This window comes from Aplidium turbinatum, chromosome 14 (assembly GCF_918807975.1).
Source record: "Aplidium turbinatum chromosome 14, kaAplTurb1.1, whole genome shotgun sequence".
Taxonomy (NCBI): Eukaryota; Metazoa; Chordata; class Ascidiacea; order Aplousobranchia; family Polyclinidae; genus Aplidium; species Aplidium turbinatum.
This window is the reverse complement of record NC_137485.1, coordinates 5,963,640-5,983,424: the sequence shown is the minus strand read 5'-3', so window position 1 is coordinate 5,983,424 and position 19,785 is coordinate 5,963,640. Positions and strand designations below refer to the sequence as shown.

The following is a 19,785-nucleotide window of genomic DNA, read 5'->3' as shown; positions in this document are numbered from 1 at the left end:
TCAGCTGCAAAATTCAGTGTTTTGTTTCCACAGCAGCAAAGCCTATGGAAGGAAAAAGTCCCGACCTAGTGACTAAGTGTTTTTGTAAGGAATATTCTACCAGCTTACATCAAGCCAATAAGCAATCTGAAAGACCAGTCGATTAGCCTCAAACTGTCTAAGCTACTCATTTAAGTTGAGCTTAATTGAGTCGCAAAAAGACAATTAGTTTCATCCATCTTTCCTCATTCGCTTCAACACGAGTAGGCCTAAATTAGGCTATGCCTGAATTCAAATCGGTTTCGTGTAGACTATCGCAAGCAGATAATTGCTGTGAAATTGAAAACATGGCATAATTTCTGGATTGGATTATCATATAGGTAATGAAAACAACACTTTTGAAACGTGGGCGGTGTGCTCTTAGCAAAGTACCGTACCTCGTTTTTTTGCTTTTGAGCTTGGGTTCATCCAACTAATGAATATCAAATACAAAACGATTATACTCTGCCTTAAAAAAGGTACAAAGTTTATTTGCATTCAGATGTACGAAAATTTAGCAAGCACCATCACTTGAAAACTATGCGATCAAGTTTATAGTCAACGTTTTGCCATGAAAAAAAAACACAAAAAAAGAATATCTGTAGCCGAAAATGATTTACTGTTTCTTTACCGTAGGCTAGGCTACAATTCATTTAAAATACCATTGTCAAATTATGAAAAAAATTTGATACCACAATGCATTTTTGCTATGTTTCCACATTTTTATACCGCATTTTGTAAAATAGTATCGGAAATGAAGCTGGTCATCATTCTCCACATCCTGTGGCAGCCTTCCCATTTAGGTCTTCATACTTAATAATAGCGCCAAATGTGGTGATTTCACGCCGTGTGATTTCTATTTCATCAGTCGTTGTCAAAAAATGGTGAAATTTCGTTCTTTTTTCGCTGACTCCGTGTCACGCAAGTTGGTCTGTGGTGTAGTGTTAACAGTAATCTATATTAATCGCTTTCCATAGCGATTGCTTTAGCATAGAACTAAAGCTATAATCCTTCAAGATGGTGAGGTATTCACTAGATCCAGAAAACGCTGCAAAATCTTGCAAAGCACGCGGGTCAGACCTGCGAGTTCACTTCAAGAATACTCGAGAAACAGCTCAAGCTATTAAGCACATGCACATCCGTAAAGCCACTCAGTATTTGAAGGATGTAATCGCCAAAAAGAGATGTATTCCTTTCCGTCGTTTCAACGGTGGTATTGGACGTTGCGCCCAAGCAAAGGAATTCAAAACTACCCAGGTAAATTGACCTATTTCCAAATTGGGTTTTGTGGCCGTGCTGACTACAAACATATAGCCTACTACATGAATTTCCATTCAGGCACGTTTTAAGCCTTTCAAAATTTTGTCACCTTTCCCTGTTCATTAACGTGCTGGTAGGTCTATAGTGACTATGTATTGTAGTTAGTAGTAGGCATAGGCGTCGAAATAGGGTGGGCCGGGTGAGTGACGCCCACCCTGCTGAGAAACGAGGGTGGGCAAAATATGTTTCGCCCACCCTGTTTTTATGACACTTATGAAGTGTTCATTACAATTATTTACGTTTTTGTAAATGCTGAACTATCCGACCAACTGCAGGTCAACTTCTTGTTTTACACAAAGTCTCTCGTTAGGTATCTGACAGAACAAAGCGATTCCGCAACAACGCTGCTTTGAAAAAAAATCGATACTCACTACATTGTTGTTGCTACGGCAACTGCCACATGCTGGCAATTCCTGGTAAGAGAAAGCCACGTTTGATCTTTTCTCCAAATGGTCTCACTTTAGTTACGTCACAATCAAACTTCAGTTCCGGGTCAGCGTAAAGGTAATATGAACATGACATCATAATGAACATGACAATAAAATAACCGATATAAACTAAAGATGTACTGAAACAATCGCTTTTTATAAATCAAAATGAGGCAAACCCGAAGGGCGAAGGCGCCACTTTAAAGATAACAGGGCACGAGTCACGCGCTTTTTAGGTTGCAATAGAAAATATAAAGGCAGTGGCTATTTGACCGGCTCCGGTCTTTGAATCTGAAACACTATTTGACCGGTCATGACGTCACTACATAAGCGCTTTTTTCTTTTTCTCTTTCAAAGCAACAGACGAGAAGCGCCGATATAAGTTCTAACTTCAACACGTAATCTTCAACTCAGTCGGTGCGCGTGCGATACGTTTCCGGCTGCCACTCTAGAGGGGATGAGTTCGATACTATCCGGAAGCATTTTTTTTTTTTAATTTAAATTTTGACCCGAAGCGCATTTTTGTGGTCAATTTTTAATTTGAGTAGCCTACAGCCCATTTTTTATGTCTTTTCAAATGTGAGTAATAATGTTAGAGTTTTTTTAATTTGCTGGAATTTGAGAATTTCTCTTGGTAATTTTCCGATCGTCATAAGTGAACGTGTGTTGCCGAACGACCCTACATTTTTCTTTCAAGTTAGTTATATACAATACTTCTTTAAAAAATGGTTTTACCATTATCATTTCTTTTAAAAGAAGTATTGTATATAACTAACTTGAGAACTATTAACTAACTTGGACTGTAGGCTACTCAAATTAAAAATTGACCACATAAATGCGCTTCGGGTCAAAATTTAGACAAAAAAAAAAATGCTTCCGGATGGTATCGAACTCATCCCCTCTGGATTGGCAGCCTGAAACGTATCGCACGCGCCACGGACTGAGTTGAAGAATACGTGTTAAAGTTAGAACTTATATCTGCGCTTCTCGTCTGTTGCTTTGAAAGAGAAAAAGAAAAAAAGCGCTTATGTAGTGACGTCATGACCGGTCAAATAGTGTTTCAGATTCAAAGACCGGAGCCGGTCAAATAGCCACTGCCAAATATAAAAGAAGTTTGTTTAGTTTAGCAGTGCTAATAAGATCGCAAGGCGCAAGAAAGCAAACATCAAACATATTAAAGCTTAATTGCTGCAGCGACGCTAAACGCAGTCTTTGTGAGAAAGACTAACCATTGCGGATTTGAGAACATACACATTCAATGAAATCTGTTTGAAAACTCTCGCCCACCCAGAATTCCTCTCTTCTAAGAAAAAATTGACGCCTATGGTAGTAGGCTACCGTATCTTTTTCGTCCCGGACGCGTTGATGAAAAATTATATGATTAATGAATTGTGATGCTATGTTCAGTCACCTTTTAAATTGATATTTGTTGTTTGGTTGGTTTTGAATCCTTAACCTTGCACTGACCTTTAATAGGCCATTCCTGGTAGTTTTGCATACAACAGTGGTACTTAACCTTTTTATCGACACACCTCCCTTTAACAATGATTACATGTTTTGTGCTCCCCTGGTTTTGAACAACTGTAGCACCAAAAGTAATTTTTATTTTAGGTCAGTAGCTATTTGACCGGCGCCGGTCTTTGAATCTGAAACACTATTTGACCAATCACGACGTCACAATACAGTCACTTTTTTTCTTTTTTTTTTTCAAAGCAAAAGACGAGAAGCGCGTATATAAGTTCTAAATTCCACAATTTTATTCAACTGGATTCGTGGCGCGTGCGATACTTTGCCGGCTCCTGTTCTAGAGGGAATGAGTTCGATACTACCCGGAAGCGTTCTTTTTTTAACTAAATTTTGACCCGAAGTACATTTTTGTAGTCAATTTTTAATTGGAGTTGCATTTACATACCATTACCATTTTTTTAAAAGAAGCATTGTATATAACTAACTTGTTGAGAGCAAAAATGTAATGCTTTGTTCGACAAACATGGTCACATCAACCAATCAATCATTTTATTTTTTGTCATTAACGCGTCCGGGACGAAAAAGATACTAACTACCAGAGATGAGCTTGATCTTGAAGATCACTTTTATTTTGGTAATTTTGATCTAAGATCACTTTTTTTGTGTGATGTTGATCTTGAAAGTCAATAAGATCAAGATCACTTTGGAGTTTAAGTTGACTTACTATACATTATAGAGACTTTTTTTTTTAACTGGTACTACATGTCAACGCATGACAAAAATTTGTTTACATTTCTGTTTGATCCTTGCAGTTTCGCATAGTTGTAGACTGTAGACTGTAGAGGCTTTGAATCACTGATGCAGGCCCAGTTATCGAGATGGCTAAATTTCTTGATTGTTGGAGTTGTTAGCTGTTAATCATTCCATCCACTAGGTGCCGCTGATTAGAGAGCTGTCTTTGAAATCCCTAGTTAAGCAGATACTCCGAGAGCCGAACCAGCGCTGTTCGATCTTGAGGTTTCTTTGTCAAGTGATCTATTGGGAAACTATTCCATTGAATGCAAATCAAGACAGCCATTTGCGCCTACCTCTATCAGAGCTGGATGGTCTGAAAGCTCTTGATGAAGATATAACAGCTCAAATTATGCGCAGGCATCCAATTCGGGTCGACTATACACGACCAAGTAGTCCAAAATAACCCTCGGCCTTGAGGTTGCAAACTTACGATCTTACTCAAACTACAGCAACGATTGATAATAGCAACAGTCACTAACTTTCTACAATTTTTGGCCAGTATTCGAGTAGTTAAAAACAAAAGCTTGCAATACCAATTACTTTTAACCAGGTTGCTTACGAGTAAATTTTTTATTTTTTTTGCACCCTCATTGATCAACAACTGCATTTTTTCAAATGGGCTACCACAAAACGTGATCTTGAAAGTAATCTCGATCTTGATCTTCAAGATCACAATGTTGGGTGATCTTGATCTTCAAGATCACCCAAACAGGTGATCTTGCCCATTTTTGCTAACTACAAAAATCGATATAGACCTACCAGCACGTTAATGAACGGGAAAAGGTGGCAAAACCTTGAAAGGTTTAAAACGTGCCTGAATGAAAAATTATGCAGTAGGCGCATATCAGTAGTTAGCACGGCCACAAACGGAAAATTACCCAAAGAAATTCTCAAATTCCAGCAATTTAAGAAAACTCTAACTTTATTACTCACATTTGAAAAGACATAAAAAATTGGGCTGTAGGCAACTCAAATTAAAAATTGACTACTTGCCTACAGCCCAATTTTTTATGTCTTTTCAAATGTGAGTAATAAAGTTAGAGTTTTCTTAAATTGCTGGAATTTGAGAATTTCTTTGGGTAATTTTCCGTTTAAAAAAACGCTTCCGGGTAGTATCGAACTCATTCCCTCTAGAATATGAGCCGGCGAAGTATCGCACGTGCCACGGATCCAGTAGAATAAAATTGTGGAATTTAGAACTTATATACGCGCTTCTCGTTTTTTGCTTTGAAAGAGAAAAAGAAAAAGTGCCTGTATAGTGACGCCATGACCGGTCAAATAGTGTTTCAGATTCAAAGACCGGCGCCGGTCAACTAGCCACTGCCTTTATTTTAATGATCTTGGTAGCCTACACAGTACACATTTGTGAGGTACCCATGAAATAAATTCTAAGCAACCAAATTTTTCATGCAAGGTTTACCTAAGTACAGAAATTGCACACCGTTGTGTTTGGTCTTGATAGTAACTGCGGTAGAAAAAATAGCGAAGACATGTGGATCCAAGCCAGGGTTGAGAAAAACCCGGGTTTTTTGGGTTTTATTGGTTTTTTAAAAAAAAAAGTAGATTCATGCTTATTTCACCTCAAAACTACTTTTTACGAATGAAGTGCCTTTCACTCACAGTACATGCTTGCATAACTCAATAAAATAATCCACTAGGGCTGTTGTTGCTTGAATGTTGCATCATCCATTAATTTCAAGATCAAGTTGGATGTTGCATCATCCACTGATTTCTATACCAAGTTGATGCTACCGTGGTAGAAATCACATTATTGCATCATTTGCTTTAGATTTGAAGGCAAGGAGCATTTATGCCATCATGTTTAAATATTTTTTATTATTTATATATATATATATACAATTATGTATAGTAATGGATGAGCAATGGCCATTTAGACAAATGCTCTGAAAGAGCCATGCGTTAGAATCCAGAATCTGTAATTGGTAAATAGCCTCCTAAATTGCATTACACATCATATATACAGACTACAGTAGAGTAGTACTTTCACCAGTTTAACTATAAGGCCTTCTTGCATAAATGAGTTTTAGTGTAGTATACACAAAGTGACATTACTTGATTTTTGTGTACTGTACATTGTGTACAATATCCACTGCGTTTTCAGTTTATTCTTGGAAATTTACTTCACAATCACATCCTTAAAGGGCGGGAAAACCCAAATTAACTTTGCGAGTTTTTTGTTTCAGCGTGATGTCATTGTGTACAACATGCGTTTTAGCAATAAAAAAATCCAAATTTTGTTGCCCTCGTCTCGCTAGGGCCGCTTTTGTTTGATACCTGTTTGCGAGGTGTCGTTGCGCATCAAGCTGTGATTCTGTTCGCTGTGACGTCACAAGGTACATATAGTTGTGGCCAAATGTTTAAGACCAGACTTGATTTATGACGATTTTTGCATTACTTCAAAATACTGCATCAGATATAAGATGATGCATAAAGATGATGCAACTGAAACAATATATGATGCAGTATTTTGAAGTAATGCAAAAATCGTCATAAATCAAGTCTGGTCTTAAAGTTTTGGCCACAACTATATGTACCTTGTGATGTCACAGCGAACAGAATCACAGCTTGATGCGCACGAGACCTCGCAAACGGGTATCAAACAAAAGCGGCCTTAGCGAGACGAGGGAAACAAAATTTGGATTTTTTTTTTTGCTAAAACGCATGTTGTACACAATGACATCACGCTGAAACAAAAAACTCGCAAAAAGTGAATTTGGGTTTCCCCGCCCTTTAAGTCCTAATTTAAAGTTTGTTATCAGTGCTTTGTAGTGTTTTTGTTCATTTTTTAATTTTCTTATAAAAACTGGACAAATATGATGCTCTGGGTTTTTTTATGGGTTTTTTTGGGTTATTTTAAGTAGGTTTTATTAAAAAAAACCACTCGGGTTTTTTTGGGTCGGGTAAAATACCAACAACCCTGATCCAAGCACTGTTAGTAATTGAATATTTTGAGTTTAAACAATAGGAAGATAATCTCAAGTTTCAGTTCTTTGAAGCCAGTGTTCTGGTACTGTATCTAAAACAGGCCTAGTCCATGCAAGTTAAAGAAACTTTGACAGCTTGTTAGTTTAAGTCTTGACCTAGAGTTAAAAGCAATGTCATTTGCTACTGGACTTTTCTAAGACTTGTACATGTGCTGATATTGCAACCCTGTCTGACAGTAATTTCATTTTGTTACCCATATGTCATGCACATACCGGTACGTACGTGTAATCATCAATAATAAATCTGTACTATGGGTAATTGGGATGCAACCTAGTTTGTACCCTCAGTTCGTACCCTGAAAACATCGAGAGAAAGATAGCACTAAGCCGAAGATCGCAGTTTCCGCTAACCCTAACCGTAACCCTCGCTGATAGCAGTTTCTGCAAACGTTTTTCTGCACTTTCCGCTAACTCTAACCATAGACTAATCTATGCTCTAACCCTTGCTGACGCAGTTTTCGCAAACATTTTTCCGTAGTTTCCGCTAACCCTTATCCTAACCTTAGAGTAATCTATGTCGGCTGCATAGCCGAGTGGTGAGAACACTGGAACGGCAATCGAAAGGGCGCCGGTTTGACACCGCTCAAGAGCATGCGGCTGTGTCTGTGGCAGGACACTTAAAGGCATGCCTGAAGGTGGACACGAAGATTGGCTTCCTTGCCTTCCCGTCCACTTAATCTAAATCTTCAACCACCGGGTGTAAGCCTGGATACGACAAACAAAACAAGTTATCTATGGTCTAACCCTCGCTTATTGCAATTTCCGCAAACATTTTTCCGCACTTTCCGCTACCCGCAGTTAGAGCTGGGCGATATTTCGATACGATATTTTTTCGGCAGCGAAGTTTATTCACAAAGCTCCGATTTTATCGTTTATAAATGTACTGAAATTATAGCAACATTTTCGCATGCGCAGTGACACAGACATCGCATGCGTAGACAACCCAGTGTGTGTGCATTATTTACGCATTGCGAGCAGTTTGACATCGCATGCGCAGACAACCCTCAAGCGTGTGTGCATTATTTACGCATTACAAGCAGTCTTTGTGATTACGCAATCCTGCTTATTGATTCCCACGTGTTGCGAAGGATGAAGTCCGGTAAATGCGATAGGAAACTTGCAAGCTGACTGAATTTACGTAGCATAGAGATGCGGCCGTAGCATAGTGTAGCGGCTGTAGCCTACGGTAGCTACAGCTAGGGAGATACTTTATTTTGTTTTGCTACTCACAGCTGCATCTCTATTTTGCATCAAAAACTATCAACAAAGATAGCTGCATCTGTACATAATGGCGAGAAGGGGCGCCGGAACGATTTTTGACTGAGGGGGCAAGATTACGAAAAAAGGGTACTTTTGTTTACTAAAAGGCCAATTTTTTTTCAAGCTTTAAGATAAGATATAGCGATAATGCTAATCTATCAGCATGTATTGAGTAATGATAGCCTACAAGTGTCCGGTATACAAAGAAGGGCGTCACGCTTTGTTATAATGATGTAACCTACTGTCAAGCCTTAAAGCAGCCGGCGGCCATGGCCGCTAAGTAGTGCTTGAATGACTGCCGGTGCTACCTCTTCAATCGGCCAAGATTGGCCGCCGGTCTCTTCTAGCCAATTATTTAATTTCGCAATAGAATAATCGTGGATTAACTGTCGAAAATATGTAGTATCAAAGAGTGACGCAAAATTAGGTCAGCGCGTCATAATCGCCACTGTTGTATTGTGCGGGAATATTTGTTAGCCTATTGATGGAATATATCCATCTGCGATCACCAGCGCTGTAAGTCTTGTTTGTAATTCCCGACGTTTATTTTAACAAAGTCTTAATCCGAAGTGCTAATTTACCTCGGCTGGCAATCTTGTCGTTTTTATGTCGATTCGATGTTGTCGGACATTGAATCGTTGTTAAAAAGGAAAACTAGGTTAGTTGACATCTGAGGGAAAAACATTTTTTGATCATATTTTGCAAAAATTATGCTTCTTTTAGTAATGTCCTTCACATCATTGAAATACTTATTACCTTGCCGTCATCGTCAACACATGTCGAACGTTGTTTTTCGTTGCTAAAAAGAATTCTAGGGGAGTGGCGAATTTCTTTAAAATCAGCCACATTGGATGGTCGTGCAGTACTGGATTACAATCCCGATAATACAGTTATTGCGTGGTGCAACGATTCTATTGTAGGACGTCGCCTAGGCCCAGACTTCAACAACGCTAAGTGATCATTTTAGCATTGTTGCAAGTTTACTGCCATTTACTTGTGCTATTGTTATTTTTATTTTGTATTTTGGCCTCCAAGCACGCAGATTTGGCCGTCGAAAAGGAGCTCCCGGTAGGCCACGATGGCTGCCGAAAAAAAAACGAGTTTTAAGGCCTGTACTGTGTTGCAAAATTTTGTGCCATAAATATTATTTTGAGGCAAAAATGAAAGATTATAATTAGGCTAAAAGCGAATGGCAGAAATTGTTATATTGCAAAATGAGCAGTAGCTTACATGACTTTAAAAGGGCACCATTGCCCCCCTGCCCCTCCATCTGCAGAAAAATTGAGGGCAGGGGGCATCTGCCCCCCTGCTTCCGGCGCCCCTGGTGGCGAGCTAATGCACTGACTTTTCCTACACTTGCAAAAGTTGCAAGAAAACTTCTGTGCATTCAAGCCACCAGTGTTAGTAGTGAAAGGGTGTTTTCACTTAGTGGCTCAATTGTTTCCAAGAAAAGATCGTGCCTAAAACCCTGCAATGTCAACATGCTGAGATTTTTGTCCAAAAATCTTTAGTTTGCCACAGTTAAATCGCAGCATTGTTTGCAATAAATGTTGTTCATTTCAGTACCAGTGCTCGGTATGTTTTTCATGCAGTTATAGAAAGCCGTGCTTTGTGATTCGCCGTAAAATATCGAAACTTAGATAATATCGTTTTATTTTTGGTAATATCGTATCAACATTATTTTACCAATATCGCCCAGCTCTACCCGCAGTTTCCGCTTACCCTAACTCTAACCATCGAGTAATCTATGCTCTCTAACCCTAGCCCTCGCTAATTGCAGTTTTTGCAAATATTTTTTTGCAGTTTCCGCCAACCCTAACCCTCGAGTTGTTTGCGGAAATTCCGATCAACGACTTCGACTTTGTGCTATTAAACTGCGATCAGCGACTTCGGCTTTTTTTTAATTTTTTCTCTCGATCTTTTCAGGGTACGAACTAGGTTGCACCCGTGTATTTGGGTATAAGTAATAAACTCTTAAACAAACAAAATTAAGTGTGCCGTTAATGTAGCTTGTAACATTAGAGTTGGATAACATGTTCAGTGCAATTGTGAATTTAAATCTATTGTTCAAATAGAATTGAGTAGGGCCAGAATTGAGTATTATGAGTAGGGCCATTTTTATTTTGACCTAACGAAATTGCTTGTTTGTAGAGGGCATAGTTCTTCCTTGAATTGTTACCAGTTACCCAAACATAATATTTTCTCGATTTCAGACCCAAACGTAATATTTTGTTAAAAAGTCAAGATGTTTTATGGGTTATAAAAAGTGCGTCATGTTTTTGGCAATAGGAAAATCTCGAGTCTAACTTTTGCTGAAGACGATTTACCTTGTTTAGGCATTTTGTATTACAGAATGTCAGTAGGCTATTCCTAAAATCCAAACTGTCGATCTTCGAAAAGACCACGTTTGTGAAAAGGGATTGTTTTATAAAAATTATTTAAATACGTAACAATGAATAAACAAGCGACAATTTGCGATAAAAGTTACTGCTGATCTAAGTGGGCATTGTGACATATTTCCTGCTTGATGGGTTAATATGGTTTAATTGTGTCGCAGTTCCTGATTTACAATGCTTCCACGAGAAGTTTAACAAAAATTACTCAAGAAACACAAAAAGTTTGTTAAAAGCCATAGTTTGACAAATTTTGACTTTATTTTGACCTATACACTTTTTAAAAACAGTCCCCTAGATCAGTGCTTCCCAACCGGTGGGTCGCGACCCATTGGTGGGTCGCAACCCATTGGTGGGTTGCGACCCATTGGTGGGTCGCGACCCATTTGTGAACATTTGACATTTGTGACATTGGTGACCCAATTGGTGACATTGCGACCCATTGGTGGGTTACGAAGCATTTCTAAATGCTATTAAATGATAAAATTTTCTAAAAAATACCGACATTACTAAGGATCTCACAAGCCGCAGTTTGGTCTTGAACAGTAGGCTGACTCGTTTTTGAACTTTTTTTTTAATTCTCTTGGGGTGCGGTAGTGGGGAAATGGTGCCAATGAGTGAAAAAACACTCATATGACAAAATTTGAGATTTGTAACAAATTGTCTTCAGCCTCCTCATAAGGCTCAAAATCGAAAAATGGGTTCAAAAACGCAATTTTTTCCAAAAATTTTAGTTTGGGTAGATACAATATTGTTTAGATACATCTAATTAACCTAAAAAAAAATTGAAGTCATTTGAACTATTCCTTCAGCTTCCTCACAGCTTCTGAAAATTTCACATTTTTGTTTGTGGTTACATAACTACAAACTTCGTCAGTGACATCACTTTTTCCTACCATATTGACTCAATTTCATTAAAAAATGATGCAACAGCTCAGGGCAGGTCTATAAAGAGAAATGCAATGACCTTTTATAGTTGGCAAAATGTATAATGCAATTATGTATTATGTAATCACAAACAAAAATGCAAAATTTTCAGCAAAATTGAAATTTTCAGAAGCTGAAGGAATAGTTTAAATGACTCCAATTTTTTTTCTTAAGTTAATTAGATGTATCTAAACAATACAGTATTGTATCTACCCAAACTAAAAATATTTTTGGAAAAAATTTCGTTTTTGACCCCCATGAGGAGGTTGAAGACAATTTGTTATGACTCTCAAATTTTGTCATAAGTGTTTTCTCACTCATTGGCACCATTTCCCCACTACCTCGAGAGAATTAAGAAAAAAAGTTCAAAAACGAGCCACCCTATTGAACAGTAGCCTACCTCGCCATCGCTACTCTTATCTTCATTTCATTTGTTGACTTTCTATTTTTATGAATTGTGCACAATGTTTTCTATTAGATCGGAAAATTATTGCATTATTATCATAGGCGTAGAGTTCATTACCGGGAGTGCAGTTATATCAGAATATCACACGCATAAATATAAAATACCGTATTGTGAAATGGCATCGGCCGAAGTAAAAGTTTTGAATACGTTTATTTGCAGTGATTCAAACTAAATTTTCAAATTTAATGAATTCTTGTCAATTCTAAACTTTATACACTTGTTAACGTATCATTTTTTTATTTTTGCGTCAGGGCCGTAGCCAGACCGCAGAGCAAGGGAGGCCACCTTTTTTTTTAGATGGGTCCGAAAAAATTTAATCATTATAATTGTAGCTGTTGCTCAAGAATGTTGGGATTTTGCCAGGGGTGGCAAAATTTTTTTAGGGGGACGAGGCCCCCCCGGCTGGCTACGGCCTGTTTTGCGTGTAGGATATAATCGTTCTTATTACGTAACATTCCATGATCGTTGAAGTCAATGCCAAACCTAAGCGACCCCATAAAACAATAATGCCATGTTGGCTAGGTGATAATAGCAGTAAGAGACGTCGTTAATGCAGCAATATCTGCGTCCAAGACTATTAAACACCTTTTCTTTTATCGATTTTCGATTTAATTCTCACACATTGCGAACTATCTTTGCTTCAAGAACATTGTGGGAATTCATAATAACACATTTTGCTGGCCTAGTTTTGTTTGAGTTCAACCACTCGGTTCAGAAGTTACTGTTTTTCCTTTGCACTACTAGCTTTTTTGCCCGAGATAAACAATTGCTGGTGCTGGCGGACATTAGCCCATTTTTTACATTGATTCAATGTCTGCCCGTGTTGAATGTTCATGTGTTAATATGTTCATATGAAGGGATTTCGATTCTCGTGCGTCTGATAACAAAACAATGCGTTCTGTTAAATCATAATAATTGATCTCACAGCGAGAAGACATTGTTAAAAATAGCACGTCTAATTCAGCTGATTTACTTACTATTGCCGTGAATACTGAATATTTTGTTACGAATGTTACGTGCTATTCCAGCAATGTAAGTTACTCTATGCTTTACTTTGAAATTTCCTCACCGTATGTCAATACCGATAAGAGCAGGGGTGCGGCGCACCCCTGCACAGTGCACCCCCTTACTCCACGCCTATGATTATGATCATTGTGTAACAATTATGCAACAATGTAACAAATATGTAACAATTAGATGTGTTGTGTCGCATTACCTATTTCAGTAGTACGCTAGTAGTAAAGATGCCATAATAAAGATACCGTACCGTTTCTCATTGTGGGTCGCACAATAAAACTTGCATTAAAAGTGGGTCGTGAACTGCAAAAGGCTGGGAAGCACTGCTCTAGGTGCTTGAAATAACTTTATTCTTTGATTCGTGGATAAACAAGGTCCTTAAAAAATTTTGACTTTTGAATTTTGCGGGCCCTAATTATGAGCAATTGCCATCAATCCAATTTGCTGTTAGCAATCTATCAAAGATTTTTGAACTGCCACTTTTATAATTATGTTACTTTAATTTATTGGCAGCTACTTCTGCATTGTAAAATGGTTCCTGTTAATACAGTTTACCATTTTATTAAGTTAAAAAGAAAATGTTGATCTCATTTTGAGGTAGTGCTTGTTGCTTAGGTATGCAGATAAGTGTTTTTGCTGATTTCATCTTGATTTGCAATTTTCTGATGTAGGGACATATCTAGTCATGATAAGATGTTGAAATGAAATATACCATACAAACTATTAATACCATCTTCGGATTTTGTACAATTTGGTATTTCAGGTTGTATTGGTTTCAGATTTGAATCGTTTTGGTGCCATTAAAAAACTTTGACAAACTGTTGTTACGTGCAAAGAAAGACTTTTCTTGTTTTCATATCCATCTGCAACAAGCTTATAAGCAATAATGCTGAATTAAAATGTTAACATTTTACAAAATCCATTGTGTAATTTCCAGGGAAGGTGGCCCACCAAAAGTGCAACATTCCTCCTTCACATGTTAAAGAATGCTGAGAGCAATGCAGATGTGAAAGGTCTTGACGTAGATTCACTTGTTATTGACCATATTCAAGTTAACGCTGCTGCTAAAATGAGAAGGCGCACATACAGGTTTGTAGGCATTATTGAGTGAAATATTTGTGGTTGTGAAGACAAGAACAATAAGTTGAACAATTGAACATGCCGCCATAAAGCCTTTGAAAAATATTTCAATCAACGAAAACAAATTATTCTCAAAGTTATTAATTTGGATTGGCAAATTATATGTTATCATGCTGTTTTTTGTAGAATGTTCCTATACAGCACCAGCAAGAAAAACTTCAGATTTAATTATCACAAAAAGTCATGGAAGTTTTTTCTGTGTAGTCAACTTATTGTACTACCCTATTCCTGCCAAATGCAATGTTTCATAAAACAACGTGTATATAACCATGTTTGTGCTTCATGTTGTTTTGTAAGTTGGTGGTAATCAAATTGAATCGCATTTTTTGTGTTTAAATTTTGAGGGCAAGAAAAATTTACTTTAGCATTTAAAATTGATAAACAGACCATAAAAATTAAAGAAAACTTTATCACGTAATGGAGGTACTGCGGTTGCTGTAACTGGACATATGACTGCATCTGTAATAGGGTGGAGTGCAAAAAAAAATTTTTTCAAATCAAAAAATCAGATTAACCAAAAGTGGCGTATGAACCTAAAATCAACTTTTGAGAAGGTTTTGGGTTTGTGCCACCTACACCCAGGTGGCCCATAATTTTTAAAGGTCATCCGAGGGTCAAATTTTATGAAAATCCTATAACTTGGAAACCGGTCAAGCTAGAATGTTAGTTTTTGGCTTAAAATTTCCAGGAGGTCCATGTTTATATAATAATGCTCTAATATATATAGAATTTTCACTTCTTCACGTTACATAGCTTTCAAACTAAAACGTCATTTTTTATTATTATCAGCTTATGTAGTCATGAAATTTGACCCTCGGATGACCTTTAAAAATTATGGGCCACCTGGGTGTAGGTGGCACAAACCCAAAACCTTCTCAGAAGTTGATTTTAGGTCCATACGCCACTTTTGGTTAATCTGATTTTTTGATTTGAAAAAAAAAATTTTTTTACTCCACCCTAATCTGTAACTGCGTCTCTAAAGAAGTCATTTTATCAGTTGAGAAGATCATTTCTTTTTCATGCATAGCTCGCCTCCTGCAGCTATCGCATCAACGCACAAGATATATTTTTCTTTCATTTATATATCATAAATAATTTTTGCCCCATTTTAGCTTGGAATAATTTGCATGAGATAAATTGTCCATGTCTTCAAAATTTCGAAGTAAAACGTAGTGTTGGATTTCATTGTGATCAAAATGAAGCATACTGCTGAAACAGCATGATGCAGTAAAAGGTTGTGCGGTGTAGTATAGTCTGAATTAAGCAAGTTTATGCAAACATTTTTCCGGCACTGCAAACTTTATTGTGACAATTTGTTACTGTTTTGAATGGTTTTTCTTATGTGTTTTGGCTATAAAGAACTGTTCAAATTCTTCACTCTCTTTAAATTTGCAGTATGCAGGTCAAATCTTCTGCAAGTGCATCATGTGATTTTAGAACAATGCATAGCTTAGTGTGGCAACTTATAAAGATATAATTCTGATAATACCTGGCTGCGAAGTAGTCATGCATGCTGACATGCTTGTTGTCATTGTTCATAGCCTTTTACGTTTTGTGATTGGCTATGCTACTGGCATGCTAACTTCTGAGGCCGACATTAACAAAGTGTCATAGTTCTGATGTGAGTTGTGTGCACATCAGTCTCCAATCACTGTAACAGTGTAACACGAACCGAATTGTTAATGTGATCAGCTGTTGGATGGACAGGTTCTTCATCAAAAGTAGCTTTATGAGCAAAATGGTTGGAACGCCTGGTTAATCTAATCAAAAAATAAAGAGCCCAAAATGTAGATACTAAACTCATGTTCAGCAAACAAACGTTTCAAAAACTATACTGTCTTCATCGTCAGTGTTATAACACTGAATTAAACATCTGAATTGTGTTATAAACATCTTCAGTGTTTATAACACTGAAGATGAAGACAGTATAGTTTTCGAAACGTTTGTTTGCTGAACATGAGTTTAGTATCTACATTTTGGGGTCTTTATTTTTTGAGTAGTTTTATGTTTATGAGAAAACAGCATATATTAAATTAATTTATTTTGCACCAGTAAGGTACAAAATAGCGTCAATTAAAAGTCTCCGTAGTTGGCGATTTTCAGACAACTGTCGCAGTTGTTTCGGGCTGCCCAAAAGTCTGCCAGTTTTATTCATACTGCTGTCTAAAGTTCAATTTTCTCTTGAGTATCTTCAAGACAAAATGATTCATAAAAAATGAAGCTGTAACGGGATTGGTACTCTTGACCACATGTTTATGGCATTGCCATGCATCTGTTGCAATCTAACTGGTGGTAAGTTATTTTTGATTATTATCTTGCATCATTATGTTCCTGCAGAGCCCATGGTCGAATCAATCCGTACATGAGTTCTCCCTGCCATATCGAAATGATTCTCAGTGAAAAGGAACAGTACGTGCCCAAGCCCGAGGAGGACGAACCGAAGAAGAAAAAGGTTTCGAAAAAGAAGATGGCTCGACAAAAATTGATGGGAAGAGAATAAATAAATCTTTGAAATGTTTTATTTGTTGTCAGTACAAGGGTTTTAATTACCACGCTATCAGAAAAGTGAGGAATATAGAAAAAAGCTGTTCAATGATAACAGAAGGGAACTATAGCATGAGAGGAATGAGTTCCGGCATTGTGCGATTCTTTTTAGCATCAACACACTTTTTGTAAAGACACTTCGAGATGCGAAAGTCCAGTTTTCCACGCAAGAACTCTCAAATCGGTTGTGTTTTACGCCTCATAACCAGCCTTTCGGCATAAAACTACTGTATTGCTGATTATACATAAAATTACCACTCAGTACGACCTAAAAAAGCAACTAGAAATAAAAACAACTGAACTATTTTCCACCTACGCATTTTCAAATTAACATAGATACGTGGGTGTGACCCTATCATCATACTCCATCGTCGGTTTGTTCCCCACTAGTGGGGGTGGCCGATTGTTTCCGCGCAGCAATTGTTTTAACCTTTTCTCCATTTCACCCTGCTCCTTGCATCTTCCTCCTTCAGTCCGACTTTTTTAAATTCATCCTTCACTTGTTGTTTCCACGTTCTTCTTGGACGACCGCGTTTCCTCTTCCCATCCACCTTTAGATCTAGTGCCTTTCTAAGAAAACTTCCTCCCTCCTTATCACATGTCCATACCATCTTACTCCATTTGCCCTTGCCAGTTGGTCTATGGTCTCTAGCATATCCAACAATTCTTCAGTCCTTTTTTCCCTTTTCGTTTTCACCCCACACATTGCTCTCACCATTGACCTTTCCGTTCTTCTCAGGATTGCCAGTTCACTTTCTCTCAATACCCATGTCTCGCTACCATATAGCATTGCAGGCCGCACACAGCTCCGATATACGTTTCCTTTCATCCTTAGTGAAAATTTTCTGCCATGCAACATTTCCCCACATTCCCTGAACTTTTGCCCAGCCCAATCTTGCCCTTGTTGTCACCGCTGCTTCACATCCACCACTTCCATTTATCCGATCACCCAGATAACAGAAGTCTGTCACTGTTTCGATGCCATGGCAGAACTCATCATCATGGCCTTCCACTTCATTCCTTCCTTTACTGCATTTCCCACAAACAAAACACTTCGCCAATCTTGTTGCGGCTCTCTTGACATTAGCACATCTTGCATGTACCCACTTTCCACATTCCTTGCATTGCATTGAATTTCTCATCACTCTCTTGCCACATATTCCACAGGGATCTACTTTGCTCTCAACAACTGTTCCTTCTGCTCCACTCACCATCACTTTTGTTTTTTCAAGATTCACCTTCATACCCTTGGTTTCAAATGCTTCTTTCCATTTCTCAAACTTTCTCTCCAGTCCCTCCATACTATTACTTGTCAAGACCAGGTCGTCTGCATACAAAATTTCACTCAATAAGCACTCCTTCAGTTACAACGTCAACCACAATAGCAAATATCAGAGGTAACAAAACTGATCCTTGGTGTACACCAACCTTCACAAAAAACTCGTTTGAATAATTTGATCCAACTCTCACTTTTGTTCTTGCATCCTCATACATAGACATCACAGCTCTCACTAATACCTCCGGTATACCTCTTTTCCTCATTGCCCACTCCACCACTTTCCTTGGTACTCTGTCAAATGTACTATGAAAATCAAAAAACGTTTTTTTTTAAAGGAGTGAAGTTAACGTCCAATCTTCCACTAGACCAGGGGTTCTTAACCTTTTTTCCCTTATTACCCATTTCTGTCCAGATCAAAGTCCCATTACCCAAAATTTAATTTTATCTATTTTGACATATTAAAAATATAAAACAGCGTTATTCAACAAAAACAACGTTTAATGCAAACAAGGACATCAATAGTGCCAGTAAGACATTTGCTCTTGTTTTATGTGTAGCCTACAATCGGTGCAATATTTGGTGCGATTTTGAATAATTATTGCACAACGCAAATCTGACTCCAGATCTAACAGCTTGTCTGCTAGGCATGCCACCCTGTTCTGAAACATTGTATTTGAAATATCCGTCTTCAATCCTTGTTTATGTTGCATCTCAAGAAATTCAGTAACCTCTGGTAAGAAACACACAAGCCGAATCAACATGTTTCTATTTGAGAGCCAGCGTGCAGAAGTATGAAACAACAGAAAATCATACTCCACTTGCTTATCTTGACATAATTTTCACAAGAGTCGTGTATTAAGGCCACTCGCTTTTATATAGTTCATAACTTTAATAACACAATCAAGTGCTTGCGTGGCTGTGACATAGTTCTTGAACAATCGGAAACTTCACTCTGTCAATCTCGGTGACCGAGCCTGCGTCAGTGGTTCAAAGCCTCGACTAGTATGCGAAACTGCAAGGAGCTCTGCAAGAAGCTTTCCCAGTCAGAGGATAAAGATTCAATCAATCAATAGTGTTGTTGCGAAGATACCAAACAAACACCATCAGTTGAGAAAGATTTGCAACATCAACAGACTCATCAAGCTGTATTCCAAACACAGGAGAAGCTTTGATATTTGTGATGAGTTGTGATTTGTTTGTTACATCTATAATTCTAAATATTCTGGTTCAGCTGATTACCCACCTGCTATCCTGAAATTACCCACATGTGGGTAATTACCCATAGGTTAAGAACCACTGCACTAGACGGATGAAGAAGCAAAAGAGGTTTTCACATGTTAAGACGCAAACCCTTTATAGCTAACGCAGAATAACGTAGCCTACCGTCCCTCGGATTTTGTAACGGTAAGTCACATGTTAGTCCAACAAAATGTAAATCACCACTTTAGTATGCGGCTGTCCGCATTTGCAAATCGACTGATTTTGGATACCAGACGGTAAAAGTTGTTTTTTACATCGCAACAAGGTACAAGAACTTTACAGGTAGACATTAATTAACTGAGAACCTAGTTAATTTAGTGATGGTTACTGTAAAACTTTGCTGGGGCAAATCAAGAGAGTCAAACGTTGATTCTATGTGAAGGTGACTGATTTACTGGCTCACGTGTTATCAGAAAATCCCTTCTTCAGGGGCATCGGAACTGAAAAAAGCATTCTCTGACCTGTC

At 37.9% G+C, this 19,785-nt stretch overlaps 1 protein-coding gene across 1 annotated transcript; it reads left to right on the top strand.

Moving 5' to 3' along the window:
- Nucleotides 1-918: 918 nt before the first annotated feature.
- On the top strand, nucleotides 919-16,755 carry LOC145783101 (large ribosomal subunit protein uL22-like). Its single transcript, XM_082594875.1, has 3 exons — nucleotides 919-1,275; nucleotides 14,034-14,185; nucleotides 16,574-16,755. The coding sequence occupies exons 1-3, from the start codon at nucleotides 1,036-1,038 to the stop codon at nucleotides 16,734-16,736; spliced, it is 555 nt and encodes a 184-aa protein (XP_082451001.1). The 5' UTR covers nucleotides 919-1,035; the 3' UTR covers nucleotides 16,737-16,755.
- The last annotated feature ends 3,030 nt before the right edge of the window (nucleotides 16,756-19,785 follow it).

What these genes read in the sequence shown, in the direction of transcription:
- LOC145783101 (XM_082594875.1), top strand. Translation starts at nt 1,036, where the DNA reads ATGGTGAGGTATTCACTAGATCCAGAAAACGCTGCAAAATCTTGCAAA. An exon ending in AGGAATTCAAAACTACCCAG is followed by an intron (nt 1,276 to 14,033) that starts GTAAATTGACCT and finishes TGTAATTTCCAG; the next exon opens with GGAAGGTGGCCCACCAAAAG. An exon ending in ATGAGAAGGCGCACATACAG is followed by an intron (nt 14,186 to 16,573) that starts GTTTGTAGGCAT and finishes ATGTTCCTGCAG; the next exon opens with AGCCCATGGTCGAATCAATC.